The sequence below is a fragment of the Choloepus didactylus genome, chromosome 6 (genome assembly GCF_015220235.1).
Source record: "Choloepus didactylus isolate mChoDid1 chromosome 6, mChoDid1.pri, whole genome shotgun sequence".
Taxonomy (NCBI): domain Eukaryota; kingdom Metazoa; phylum Chordata; class Mammalia; order Pilosa; family Megalonychidae; genus Choloepus; species Choloepus didactylus.
In genome coordinates, this window is record NC_051312.1 from 12,250,952 (window position 1) to 12,264,480 (window position 13,529).

Here is a 13,529-nt window from a genome sequence, read left to right on the forward strand (position 1 = left end):
TTTGGTATAGACTTAGAAATGGGATTGCCAGGTGTGCCAGTTTGGATGTCCCATAAAACACTATGTTCTTTGAGGCAATCTTGTAGGGGCAGACATATTTGGTCTTGATTAGGTTGGAACCTTTGGATTGGGTTCTTTCCATGGAGATGTGGCCACACCCATTCAGGACAGGTCTTGATTTAATCATTGGAGTCCTATATAAGACTCAGATAGAAGGAGCTCACTGCTGCAGTCAAGAGTGACGTTTTGAAGAACGCACAGGAGCCGAGAGAGGAGCTGGAACACAACCTGGGATCAGCAGACGTCAGCCACATGCCTTCCCAGCTAACAGAGGTTTTCTGGATGCCATTGGCCTTCCTTCAGTGAAGGTATACTTGTGTTGATGCCTTCATTTGGACATTTTCATGGCCTTCAGACTGAAACTTTGTAACCAAATAAATCCCCTTTATAAAAGCCAATGCATTTCTGGTGTTTTGCATAAGGGCAGCATTAGCAAACCGGAACACCAGGTCATACGGTAATTCTATACTTAGCTTTCTGAGGAACCAACAGTTTTCCACTGGGGCTGCACCATTTCCATTCCCACTAACAATGCATGAGGGTTCCTATTTCTCTGCTTGCTCGCCAACACTTGTTATTTTCCGTTAAAAAAATAATAATAACCATTCCAGTGGGGGTGAAATACTACAAGACTTTTAACATCACTTGAAAATTTAAGATATATTAGTTTCATGGGGGAAAAAAAAACACATTCAGAAATTTTTAAATGTATCCACATAGAAAGCGCATTCTTCCTTTCGTCTCGCCCAGCGTGTCACCAAAGTAGGCAAGTCTCTGTGCATTCTTCCATTTCTCTCCATCTCTGCTCCTGCAGCCACCCTGTCCCCAAGCCACATTCCTCTCCTGTGTGGAGGACTGCAGGAGCCTTTTCCCCATTTCCCTCATTACTGCAAAGGTCGTGGAGGAAGGCAAGGTCCACGTCTGGTTTTGTTTATCATTGTACAGAGTGTCTGCTCAATAAGCATAAACAAATGGATGAATGGACTCTCAGGGAGCAAATGTTATTTCCAAGCTCTTGCAGGCCCTCACTCTCAGCCTTCCACAGCCACGGCAGGAAGAACAGGGCTAACAGAAGAGTCCGAGTGGAGTGATACCCCGTTTCCCTTTGCTTCAGAGGAGGAATAGGGGTGCTGCTAGCTGCTGAAGCTGGACAGGAGATGTGTGCTCTAGACAGGGAGGTGCCCCTGCCCACCTCCATGCTTGCCTCAGCCTGGCCAGAGAAGGCCCAAGCCTGCTCAGCTTAGGGTGCCATGGCCTGCCCCAGGTTGGGTCTCGCAGAACGTGGAAACAGTTGGGATGTGAAGAAACTGAATTTTGCTTTTGCTCCCTGAATTCGTTTTCTATAGTTACTGTAATAAATGACTACAGTGACTTAAAACAAAACAAATTTATTATCTTAAGTTCTGAAGTTCCCTGGGCTAAAATCAAAGTGTGGGCAGGGTTGTGTTCCTTCCTTCTGAAGGCTCAGGTTTCCTTGCTTTTCCAGCTTCTAGAGGTTGCCTGCATTCTAGAGGTTGCTGATGCCCCCCTACTTCCACCTTCAAAGCCAATAATGTCTACTGAGTCTGTTCCCTAAAATCATCGACTACCAGACACTCTGCTGTTTGAAATCATATAGGTGAGAAGGAAGCACCCCATTCCCACCTGGAGAACCTCAGCCAGATGGGTCACTGTGACACAGACAGGCAGCCTTCATTTCCACCCCAGACGCAGGGCTGCAGCTAAGGGGCTTCCAACAGAACACTGCACGTTTATATTAATAGGGTTTCCAAGGAGACAGCACCTCAAGTCCCTTCTCAGCCAGGGCCTGTATTCTGTCACAAAGCCGCCCTTTGCTTTGAGCCTATAAAACAACCGCCTTATTTCGATTTACCTGCGATCTCCTCCCACCGATCCTGAATCAGTCCTGCTTCTGCCCTGGAGGCGATGTCCTGCGCCTCCAGTGTCGGGTTTTAGGGTGGGGCTTCCCCAGGTCGGCCTGAAAAAGAATCACGTGTGAGGAGGACCCGGGGTCCAAGTCTCGCCTTCCCTCTCCCACCGCTCAGTCCTCGGCTTAAGGACCAGGCACCTGGAAAGTTCTTCCTCACGGCATTCTCCCCGCTCCCGGGCAGTCGGCGACCGGTGGCACCACGAGGAAGATGGGAGCGGGGTGGGGTGGTGGCTGCAAGGCAGGGGACGGGCGCGCAGGGACACGGTCACAAAGGTCGGTCTCCGCAGCCCGCTCCGGGCTTCGCGCAGCGCTCACGACAGCCCAGGTGGTGCGTGTAGCTACCCTCCCCGTTAGAGGAGGTGACAAGGGCCTAAGTAACGTGCCTCGGGTCACCAAGCCCGGAACTAGCAGCCCTTCCGAACTCCTAAAGCGAGCCCCGGAGAGGGGCGCCGCCACCGGCTGCACCAAGTGCTCGCGGACACGTTAAGACCCCGCCGGCCCCCCTGGTAGCCCCCCAAAGTCTCCAGTGTGGGAAGTTCACTCCACAATCTGGGAGAAAAAGACAGCACGCAAGGACTGCCATCACGAGGTGTATCCGGACCAAGCCGCAGAATTTTTTTAAGGGGGCGGAGTTATGCAAAATTTACAGTGAACCGTACAGTGAATCATACTGTGTGAGAAGGCAGGCAAAACAGTAAATGACCATGTTTAAGGTCTTTTTCCCAAAAAAATGTAGTACTATTACAAAATTATAATAATGAAGAATCGATTTTGAGAGAAATTACAGGTAAAAAATAATCGAGTTCTTACACCATGAAAGTCATCACAACTGTAGAAGGAACAGTACGGGTAAGGCTGGCTGGGCCACGGCAAGTACAGTATCGCTTCTCGGCCTTTTGGCTAAGATCAAGTGTAGTATCTGTTCTTATCAGTTTAATATCTGATACGTCCTCTATCCGAGGACAATATATTAAATGGATTTTTGGAATTAGGAGATGGAATAGGAGCTTGCTCCGTCCACTCCACGCATCGACCTGGTATTGCAGTACTTCCAGGAACGGTGCACCCCCTTCGGGGGATACTTTAGTCGGTTGAAAAAGAGAGATCTTATGTGTTTCTGTTTTCCGCTCCTACCATAAGCTTCAAATTGGTTTGGGTGTTATTTCTGGTCTAAGAGTCTAAAATTCGTCCTGTAGTTTTCAGCCTTGCATTGGTATTATTTCTATTCATATTTTCGTAAGTCGTGCATGCGAACTTTTAGTGGGCCGTTGTGTGTCGCGGGGTGAATGTAGGTTGATTAAATCGGTTTTTGGCTACTGATTTTCACTGCAATTTGAGTTTGGGGAAGGAGGTTGTGGAATAGCAGCTTTACTTCCCACTCTATGTTATCTACTTGTCATTACTGAGTTTCTAGGAGCGTTGCATTCTTTTTTAGATTTCGAATGTGGTACAGTGGAAGGGAAAGTAAGTGCTTATGCCTCAGCCCTTTTGTCTCTGTTTAGCTCTCAGTTTTATCCCAGGAGGCCACTAGTCTTGCCAAATCAGGGTCGTTGGACGTCCACAATAAGAACTGTTACAGGATTTTAGGGAAAGGTGGAATTTATGTTGTTTACTTTAAATAAAGCAGTTTAAATAGGATCAATGCCAAGAAGGCTTGTGTTGTGTGCAAAGTAGTCCACATAAGATCTGGACTGCAGAGTGGACCCAGGGTACTGTTTTCTTGGTAATAATAGTTAAGATAAATGGGGAATGCTATGCTCAGAACCCCCAGTATCAAGCTCTGCAGCTGAGTTGGAAATCAAGGCTGCTTCTCTTTGAGAATTGACTTAGGTCCCCCAGTCAACAGTGTAATGCTTCATTGTTAGTGATATAATTTCAAGTACAAAATGTTTGATAGCCTATGATTTTAGAGAACAAAGTTCCTCAGTAGGAAGGCAGTAGTCACACAAAGAAGGGAGTCGTTATGACATTTTACAGCTGCAGCTTATCCTTAGGAGGGGAAATATTTCCCGTTAACTTTGCAGATTTTCACGCTCAGTTAGAGCTATTTTTACATCCTTATCACCAAAACTCAGTAAGAGGAAATAAAATGACACCCCCACTTACCAAAAGAGAGATCTGTTTTAAGACGGACGGGTTCGTTTTCCCCATCTTCACCCGCTTTGTGTCTTTTACACTCCATTATGAAGTGCCTGATACTTTGAAGCAGGGAGATAGACTGGGGCGGGCTCGACTCGGCTTCGCGGTCCCCCTAGGAAGGACCACTCCGAGTGGCCCACTCCACTCCAAGTGCAAAAAATATGAAGTTACGCTTCAGACCCCCCACAAGCTAGCATCTTCTGATTTCGTTTCCGTAAGACAAAAACCAGCTGTTGCTGGCAGAGGCTGTTTAGGTATCTGGCCCTTTAAGGGTTTAAGGGTTCGTTGGGCCTGGATCTGGCGCCTGCTGTTGACGCAACTCTGCGCCGGAAGTGCGAGCTGCGGCCCCCGGGCTCGGCTATGGCGGCGGCTACTGCGCGCTGGAACCACGTGTGGGTCGGCACTGAGACTGGGATTCTGAAAGGTGGGTGGCGGGGCCGGGTGGCGGGCAGTACGGGGGTCGCACGCCCTTGATCCCGGCGCTCCTGACTTTCCCGTCTCTCAGGGGTTAACCTTCAGCGCAAGCAGGCGGCGAACTTCACGGCGACCGGACATCCGCGGCGCGAGGAGGCGGTGAGCGCCCTGTGCTGGGGCCCGGGCAGCGAGACCCAGGTGAGCGGCCGCGGGCTGATCGGGAACTAGGAGGTCGGGGGCATGTCAACCTCTGCCTCTTTGCCATCTGCCCTTCTCTGCCTGCAGGTCTTGGTGGGTTGCGCGGACGCGACGGTGAGGTACTTCAGCACCGAGGAGGGCAGATTCCAGGGCCAGAGGCACTGCCCGGGAGGGGAAGGCACGTTCCGGGGCCTCGCCCAGGCGGACGGGTAAGAGCGATCTCCTAGGTGAACGCCCAAGTCGTAGGGAGAACGTTGAGGCTTCCAAAGAAGGCAATAAAGCCTTGGTGATACAAGCCCGGGCAAGATGACAGGGACCTGGGTTCGTGCTTCGTTAATTCCTGTAACAAGCATATATTGAACTCCATCGAGTTCCAGGCACTGGGCGAAGTGCAGGACCTACGGGTGAACCTGCCTTCATAGAGCTCTCATCCTCTCGGATTTTTCTCCTGGCTCTGTCTTCTGGGTGACCTGGACAAGTCATTTAGTCACTTTGAGCATGTTCCCGACAGGAACTAATAACCACCAACAAGGTAATGAGGATCCCAAAGTAAAAGATAGGAAGGTGCTAGCTATTAGGTTACCGGTCCTACCTGCTTCCAGGGATTAACAGAAAAGGCTGGGAGGGTTGTGAACTCCATTTTCTGTAAGTTTGGTGGTATTTGTTCTGACAGGTGAGACCTGGAAAGAATGGGTAGAATTTTGACAGGTGGTGGAGGGAGTGAAGACTTGTTGGAAAGAGGGTACTGCTTAGGGAGAGCCAAAGATTACTTGCCAGCTAAATAGCATTTGGCGATCCAAGCTGAGGAAGCATTGTAATAACTATGAGATAAACAAAGCTGGTTGGGATTAGATGTAATCTAGGCTTAGAGATCTGCACTTTTATATTGTAGATGGTGAGTTATTGAAAGTTTTTGAGGGGGATGTGCTGTGGTCAGAGCTGTGAGCCTGTACAAATGTGGAGGATGGATTGGAGGGAAAACAGTTGGGACATTTGTCACAGCCCAGACAAGCAACACTGAGAGCCTGAGCCTTGGTGGAGTGGGGGTGGGGGGCACATGTGAGAAGAGCATAGGCCCAGACTGTACAGAATGTGGGGAAAGACTTGGCTTGGGCTTCATGGAAGGGAAGAGACTAACATTTAGTCCTGGGACCCAAAACAGGGAACTTGAAAGAAGCTGGTGTTTCACTTTGGCTAAACCCTAAATTCAAACCAGCACCATTTCAATAACTTCAAAGCTACTGTTCCCAACCTCTGATAAAAGACTTGAGATTCAGAAAGACTAGCAGGGCCAGATGCCCCAGACTTAGCTGTGGAATAGCAAAAGCAGTCTGCTTTCGAGTACCACAAACTTGATTTCCAGTTCTGCTTCTGACGTTTTTAATTTCTCAGAGCCTCAGTTTCCTCACATATAAAACTGGTAATTTTCACCCTATTGAGGAAATTAGAGACATCGAAGCTAGAAGCCATCAGGCCCTTCCCTGATCCCATTTAGCTTGAGGCTTAGGAGCTGGGCTAGTAGGGGGATGTCTGGTTAATTTGAATTTGAAGGTGGGTTGGCTGGGGCTAGAGAAGAACAGTTGTATACTTTTTTTCCCCAACCATCTCTCCCCTCCCTCTGCCTGCAGCACCCTCATCACATGTGTAGATTCCGGGATTCTCCGAGTCTGGAGTGCCAATGACAAGGAGGAATCGTCCGACCCAGTGAGGGCTCCTGCCCTGTTGGTGGGGAAGGCGGGGCTGGGGTAGGGGTCTGACGAGGGTTTTAGTGGGGAGAGGGTTGAGGTCTGTAGGACTAATTCTCATCTCCCATTCTTTTCAGCTCCTGGAACTTAGGGTGGGCCCTGGGGTATGCAGGATGCGCCAAAACCCAGAGCACCTCCACATGGTTGCCACAGGCGGGAAGGAGAATGTGTTGAAGGTGTGGGACCTGCAGGGGTCCGAGGAACCTGTGTTCAGGGCTAAGAACGTGAGTGATGGGGCTGGCTCTGAGGTTCAGAGAGGCTGAGGCCACTGACCTTGAGTCAGAGACCAGGTGGGCTTTAGGGGGTAATGAAGGAAGGCTGAAGGTGGAGGGCACACTTAGCCCCTGTAACCCCATCCCCCATTTACCCCTCCTACCAGGTACGGAATGATTGGCTCGACCTGCGGGTTCCCATCTGGGACCAGGACATACTGTTCCTTCCTGGGTCGCAGAAGCTCGCCACCTGCACAGGGTACCACCAGGTGAGGCACCACCCAAGCCCACCTCCTCCTGGGCTTAAGCAGCCTCCTAGAGAATCGACCTCCCCATGCAGGCTCAACTCTCCCAACTTGGCCCAGCCGCCCTTCTTACCATCCTCCTTCCGTCCCTGAGTTCTCGGTAGAGGGAGCATCTCCTCCATCCTTTCCAGCCCCACTGCTAAACCAGTGACCTTTCCTTACTGCATTTCAGTACGGAGTTCTGAAGGCTCTTCCTTCCCCCTGCTTGGAAGAGTGGAGAGGAGAAAGGAGTGTCCCACAGGGTGCATGTGTCCTGAGAGGACCTTTGGGCTGGGTGCCCGGAGAACTGAGTTCCATTCCTGATGCTGCCTCTGATTTGCCTGGAGACCCAGGCCTGACCCTCCCCTCTAGCCTCAGCTCCCCACTTGTAAACAAAGGGCTGTGCTAGGGAACTTGACGGCTAGTCTCATTTGCAGTCCTAAGACCTAGGCAAGAAGGCTGCTATTTACTCTGTGTCCTTCCTTCCTGCATACTGAGGTCAGATCTTTGTGGTGGCATCCTCTGCTCAAAACACATAAGAAACTTGCATCTCTCTTTCCTCATTCAAGCTAAACTACTCTGCTTGAAATTCAATACTCTCTGACAATTGAACCATCTTGTTTTTCCATCCTCCCAGTCTCCGTAAATGGGTGGCAGAACGCTCACACTTGCAGACCAGGGGAATGCTGCTACACTCCCCACCCCACAGCCTGGGGGACATCTCTCCTCAACCTTGTCCATACATATTCCTAAACAAATCCACCCCCACTCCCCTCACAGATTTCTGGGATGGTTGGTGGGCAGACTGAGGCTATTACTCACATGCTATCGGGATGCTCCTAGGATGTCCCCCCTCACCTGGGGAGCTTCTTGACCCAGCTCTATCTATGTTCCTGCACCCCCAACTTTCCCTTGTGCCCCCCCCCCCATTACCCCTCAGGCTGCTCTGATCCCATCTAGTTCCATCTCACTGAGTGTAGATGTCCTGTGAGCATGAGGCCAGGATGCCTGGTGACCTTGGACAAGTCACTGCCCCATCCACGAGGAGCTCGAACTAGAAGAGCTCTGGGTCCTTTCTGGCACTGATACTTCTAGGAGTGTGGGAAGGCAGAGTGCTGGCCCGAGAACAGGCTCTTAGGAACGTACATGTACCTTTTGGGTCCTCAGTTTGCTCAATCTTGTCTTCAGAGGTTTGTCTGGCCATCAGATGGGGAAGTTGTTCTGAGAATGGGTCATAAACATGAAAGCAGGGCTTAAAGGGGGGCTGGGGTGAGGAGGCGAAGAGGCCTGAGGGGGTCTGTGCAGGATGAGGGTTCTCATGTGACGCCTCAGTTTTCCTCCAGGTCCGTGTCTACGATCCAGCCTGCCCTCAGCGGCGGCCGGTCCTGGAGGCTACCTATGGAGAGTACCCGCTGACAGCCATGACCCTCACTCCTGGGAGCAAGTGAGTGTTTGCTGGGGAAGAGGTGGGTGGCTCAGGAAGAACTGCAGGAGGTTCCTGCTGACCCCACCTGTCTCTGGACTCTTCAGCTCAGTGATTGTGGGAAACACTCATGGGCAGCTGGCAGAAATTGACCTTCGGCAAGGTGAGTCAACTGTAGGGGGTCCTTTGGGAAGGGGGTTGGGATAGGGAGGAAGGGGCAGGATTCCCGTTGAGGGGGTAGAGTAGTAGTGTGCCAGCTTGCCTGGGTTTAAATCCTGGTTTCACCAAAAGCTGATTGGCCTTGGGCAGTATGTTTCAATTCTGTTCCTTCATTTCCGGTGACTCGTAGACGAGAATGGCAACTTTGTCTCAGCATTATATTGAGGATCGAATGTTCCTCGTGTAAAGCGATGATAGCAGTGAACACTCAACAAATGCTGCTGACCCGCCAGCAAACACGGATGCTCTTCTTCCTCCAGGGCGCCTGCTGGGCTGTCTGAAGGGGCTGGCGGGCAGTGTCCGAGGGTTGCAATGCCACCCTTCAAAGCCCCTACTGGCCTCCTGCAGCCTGGACAGAGTCTTGAGGGTACACAGGATCCGGAACCCAAGGGGCCTGGAACATAAGGTGAGAGCTCCACCCTCTGGACCTTACTCCCTCACCCTGCCTGCCTCACCCCAGGGCCCCTGCTTCCTATGCCCCCATTCCTGTTTCCATCTGCCTCAGCATGCCTGGGTTCCTCAAGGCCCTTCATCTTTTGCAGGTTTATCTCAAGTCTCGACTGAACTGCCTCCTCCTGTCAGGCAGGGACAACTGGGAGGTGAGCAGCCAGGTCTGGGAATGCGGGAGCCAAGAGCATAGATGTGAGGATTTCCCCATGGAGAGAAAAAGGAGGCAGCTGGAATGCAGACCTGCCAAGTTCATTTCTCTGAGTAGAGTTAATAGTTAAGAATCTTGACAGGTGACATTCCTGAAAGCAGGGATGGGAATAACTTCCTGGAGGAGGAATGGAAGGTGGTGGTGCTGGCACGTGGAGGGATTATTTCCCAGCTAGGACCTCCTTCCTGTGGTCCCTAAGCTTTCTTCCCATTCACCAGGATGACCCCCAAGAGCCTCAAGAGCCCACCAGGGTGGCCCCAGAAGACCCAGAGACAGATGAACTTTGGGCCTCCTTGGAGGCTGCTGCCAAGCGGAAGCTTCCTGATGTCGAGCAGAGGCAAGGGGCCCTCCAAGGCCGACAGAGAAAGAAAAAGCGGCCGGGATCTACCAGCCTCTGAAGCCCGTGTACCTACTTTGTAAATAAACACCTCAACACCCACCATGACCTTGAGCCTTCTGTGATGGGAGAAATGAAAGGGGATGGCTTGGGGTGGGACTCCGGGAGCTGGGGCGGCAGGATCGCTGACGTCACAGAAGCCCGCCGAGGGCCCAGGGCCCCGCGGCCCGCGGGCGGGCGGGTCGGTGTGGGCGGCTCGGAGCGCCGGCCGCGCGGGGCCATGGGCTGCTGCCAAGACAAGCACTTTCAGACCTGTGATGATCAGAACAGGGACAGCGGGTCCATGGAAGGTGGGACCGGTGGGGCCGGAAACGCAGGAAGGGAGCCCGGGGAGTGGGACAGGGAGCAGCCCCTAGGGGATCACCCAAGGGGTTGGGCCGGTGAGGGTAGAGGGGAGCTCAGAGGCCTTGTCCCCGCAGGCATCGAAGGGACTGATGCGGGCTCCCCGCATCAGCGGAAGCCCAAGTCGAACGAAAGCCTTTTGATCACCGTGCTGTGGCGGCGGCTGTCCTTGTTCAGCCGTCGGGGCTCGTCACGGTCGAATAAGAGGCAGTCAGTCCTGAGTCAAAAGCATGAGATTACGATCCTGGAGGATAAGCAAGAGGCGATACAGGAGAAGCCGGAGAAGGGGTGACCCCAGGCCTACTCTCCGTCCGCCCCAACCTCCAGAGAATAAAATTTCTAACGTGGAACGGGCGATCGCTTGTGACTCTGCTGCGAGTTCTGAGAACACCGCGCCGGCACCACCCGGGCTGCGGGCTCTTTAAGGATCCTCTCCCGAGGCTGGCCCAGACTAGGGCACCGGTTCCTCGGGGGCGGGGTCACGGTGTCTGCCTAGCCAATGGGAGAGCGACGTCGCGCTGGCGCTAGGATAGGGGGCGTGCCACCCAGGTCGCCGGGCTCGAAGAGGCGTGGCGCCGCGCTCTCGTCACGGGGGGTGGGGCTACGTGTGGGTGACGTGGCGGCTTCTAGGCTCCAGTCGGGTTTCCGCGGCTTCGGCCCCCGCGGAGGTGGCGGAGGCGGTCTGGGAGATTGTGGCAGTGGCAGCGGCGGCAGGCGGCAGACAGGAGGTAGGATTCTCCCTAAGAGGGGATCTGACTGCCGGGGCAGCTCCGGGGTCCGGGGGCGGCGACGCGCGGTGGGGAGGGGAGCCGGGGACGAGCGGCCGGGTCCTGCCGGCCCCGCTCGGGGTGAGCGAATACTTGCGGGTCCAATCAGGAAAGCTCTTGTGGTGAAAGACGTCGGCATTAACTAATCAGTGGTTGCACCCTTCCAGAAGGCGGAACCCAGGCCGGGGGTGGGCGGAACTTCCTTTTTCAAATAAACACCTAGAGGTTTTCCCCCCTCCGCCCACTGAAGAGTGTCCCCCTTTGGAGGCCGGTCACCGTTTCTCTGTGAGGAGTCGAAGGAGCCCACGGATAGGAGAGGTCCCGGTTAGGGTCTGGGGCAGCTGCACGGGCCGGGCTGTAGCCTTAGAGCCCGGGGTCCTGGCTCTGGCCCTGTCTCTGCTTCAGGGCCCGCGCTCTGGTCGCTAGAGCCGAGTTGGAAGTCTGAGGAGGGGACAACTTGGGCCGGGTGGGAAACGGGGCCCTTCTCTCTGCGAGCTGGCCCCAGGATCGACGGGTGGCCTTGGGTGCTGAAGTTCTTGCCAGGTTCAGAGGGGCTCGAGGATTTGCTGTTTGGGGTGTGGGGTGGGGGATTGGTGGAGAGAAGTTTCCCTGGAGACTGACTCTCTCCCTTCACGACAGTCCGAGGTTATGCGTCTCAATGATCCCGCGGAAACGCTACGGGTCTAAGAACACGGATCAGGGTGTCTACCTGGGTCTGTCAAAGACACAGATCTTGTCCCCTGCAACTGCTGGCAGTAGCAGCAGCGACATCGCCCCTGTGCCCCCACCAGTGGCCCTGGTCCCTCCCCTTCTTGACACCATGTCCTGCCGGGACCGGACCCAGGAGTTCCTATCTGCCTGCAAGTCCCTGCAAAGTCATCAGGTAAGGACCTGGAGTGGAAAAGACCAGGGGTGAGCCTTAATTCTGCGAGGGGCTGTGCTCCAGCACTGTTAATGAAGTCAGTCTTGGGGGAACCTGGTGGACAACTCCTGATTAGGCTTGGAGGGGGCTGTGGTGTCTGCTAAGCAACAGAGAGGAGGTCAGCCAGCTAACTGCAGGCAAGGGCTTAGACTTTTTTGAGAGGAACCTCACTGGTGGTAGTGTTGCTATTCTGAGAGGAATACCCCAGAGCCAGAGGTGGCTGCAATGTATTTGGTTTGGCCAAAGAACAGATTCTAGAAAGAGCCTTTAGCTGGGAGTCATTTACCTTGAATTCTAGTTCTGGCCTAGTTCTGCCACAAGTTTCCTTTGTGACCACAGGAAATTAATTAATCTAGTTGTGCCTCAGTTTTTCTATCTGCAGAGTAAGGGAAGCTTTCTCGATGACTTTGGAGTGTTTTAAAAAAAATGTCTCAGTCCAGACTTTCTGAATCGCAGTGATACTAGGGTAATCGTATTTTAAAATATTTTGTATGTTCAGAATATTGCTAACAATTGCTCTTCCCTCTGATTTCCAAGGGCTTCCTAGTTATAGTACTCTTTGATTCCCTGATTTGAGGAATAGAGTGGTAGTACTTGCTACTATTTATTTAGTGCCTTACAGTGGAGGAGATATTTGGCTTAAGTACTGTGCAGCACTCTTAGCAACAGCAATAGGAGGTAGATGGATTGTCTTCACTATATGAAAGAGAAAGCAGAAACTTAGAATGTTTAAGTAACTTGACCAAAGTCCTCCATTTAGTAAGTGGTAGAACTCAGGCCTACCTGTCTTCAAACTGGGGCTCTATTCAACTACTGATAAATCTAGATTGGCTGGTTGGGGACCTCAGCACCAGAGAGAGAGTTTAGTGGACACCTGAGGAACAGTATACGCTGGAAGTTGGGAGGGGGAAACTGAGGTTGTCACCTCCTGACATTGCTTTTCAGAATGGAATCCAGACGAACAAGCCGGCCCTGCATGCTGTCCGGCAGCGAAGTGAATTCACACTCATGGCCAAGTGAGTTTAGAGAAGCCAATCTGTTGAGTGGTGTGACTGCGGAGAAGGGGGTTTGCCTTTGGTATCCTTGTCTATGAGAGCTGGGATGAGTTTTGCTGGAGCTAATGTGGAAATAGGCCTTCTCCTGCCCATTTCCACAGTGTTTTTACTAATGCTTGTTTGTAGGCGCATTGGGAAAGACCTCAGCAACACATTTGCCAAGCTGGAGAAGCTGACTATCTGTGAGTGTTCTTGGGGTCTTTAGAGGTGGGGCAGTGAACCAAAGAGGGCTGAGGAATCTTACTCCCTGAGCCCTGTCCTTGACCAAATGTGACTTCTCATTTGTCTCTGCAGTGGCAAAGCGCAAGTCTCTCTTTGATGATAAAGCAGTGGAAATTGAGGAGCTAACATATATCATCAAACAGGTGAATTTCTAGCCATCAGGAGAGCCCAGCAATCCAGTCAGATCACTTTCATCATTTTCCATTGCATGGAAGCCCAGAGCACATTTCTAGAGCTAGCCCCAAGCATCCTACACATCCACTGACTCAGTAGACACTTATTGACTATCTACATGTATGAAGCACTGTGCCAGGCACTGGTGACACAACATGAGGCAGGATTTCTGCTGTCAAGGGCTTATTGTCTAGAAGAGGTATCCAGCCCCACAAACTCTTAAAATGAGTGGGAGGCAGGTGGTACAGAAGAGATCCTACAAAAAGGTGACTGCAACCGCTGGGAAAGGTTTTATGGAGGAAGTGGAATCTGAGTTTTCAGGTCTTATGAGAGGCGGTGGACAGAGCATGTGCAGAGGCATGGACTGA

At 52.4% G+C, this 13,529-nt stretch overlaps 3 protein-coding genes and 1 non-coding gene across 6 annotated transcripts in view; all 4 read left to right on the forward strand.

Moving 5' to 3' along the window:
* The first annotated feature begins 2,854 nt into the window (after positions 1-2,854).
* WDR74 (WD repeat domain 74) lies at positions 2,855-9,716 on the forward strand. The gene is made up of 11 exons (XM_037838287.1): positions 2,855-4,553; positions 4,635-4,741; positions 4,829-4,950; positions 6,370-6,445; positions 6,564-6,710; positions 6,866-6,967; positions 8,326-8,426; positions 8,513-8,568; positions 8,885-9,030; positions 9,167-9,223; positions 9,501-9,716. The coding sequence occupies exons 1-11, from the start codon at positions 4,490-4,492 to the stop codon at positions 9,678-9,680; spliced, it is 1,158 nt and encodes a 385-aa protein (XP_037694215.1). The 5' UTR covers positions 2,855-4,489; the 3' UTR covers positions 9,681-9,716.
* Positions 2,871-3,061, forward strand: LOC119538874. Its single transcript, XR_005217664.1, has one exon. It is a non-coding gene; the product is annotated as a U2 spliceosomal RNA (small nuclear RNA).
* Positions 9,717-9,899: 183 nt separating the features above from the next.
* LOC119536579 (testis-expressed protein 54-like) lies at positions 9,900-10,313 on the forward strand. Its single transcript, XM_037839436.1, has 2 exons — positions 9,900-9,969; positions 10,099-10,313. Exons 1-2 carry the CDS (start codon positions 9,900-9,902, stop codon positions 10,311-10,313), a joined length of 285 nt encoding a protein of 94 aa, XP_037695364.1.
* Positions 10,314-10,613: 300 nt separating this feature from the next.
* Positions 10,614-13,529, forward strand: part of STX5 (syntaxin 5) — a 50,801-nt gene continuing 47,885 nt past the window's right edge. For 2 of the 3 annotated variants that reach the window (XM_037838196.1, XM_037838198.1), the window contains exons 1-5: positions 10,614-10,749; positions 11,428-11,671; positions 12,656-12,726; positions 12,892-12,947; positions 13,060-13,130. In XM_037838196.1, the coding sequence (XP_037694124.1) occupies positions 11,447-11,671; positions 12,656-12,726; positions 12,892-12,947; positions 13,060-13,130 (423 nt within the window). In that variant the 5' untranslated portion in view covers positions 10,614-10,749; positions 11,428-11,446. Of the gene's footprint in view, positions 10,750-10,993; positions 11,113-11,427; positions 11,672-12,655; positions 12,727-12,891; positions 12,948-13,059; positions 13,131-13,529 lie in introns of those variants that run through there. The other variant, XM_037838197.1, reaches the window with a different exon arrangement.

Bases quoted from the DNA above. Each gene is read 5' to 3' on its own strand.
- WDR74 (XM_037838287.1), top strand. From the start codon at position 4,490: ATGGCGGCGGCTACTGCGCGCTGGAACCACGTGTGGGTCGGCACTGAG. The intron at 6,711-6,865 runs GTGAGTGATGGG...CCCTCCTACCAG, and splicing joins CTGTGTTCAGGGCTAAGAAC to GTACGGAATGATTGGCTCGA. The intron at 9,031-9,166 runs GTGAGAGCTCCA...CATCTTTTGCAG, and splicing joins CAAGGGGCCTGGAACATAAG to GTTTATCTCAAGTCTCGACT.
- LOC119536579 (XM_037839436.1), top strand. From the start codon at position 9,900: ATGGGCTGCTGCCAAGACAAGCACTTTCAGACCTGTGATGATCAGAAC. The intron at 9,970-10,098 runs GTGGGACCGGTG...TTGTCCCCGCAG, and splicing joins GGACAGCGGGTCCATGGAAG to GCATCGAAGGGACTGATGCG.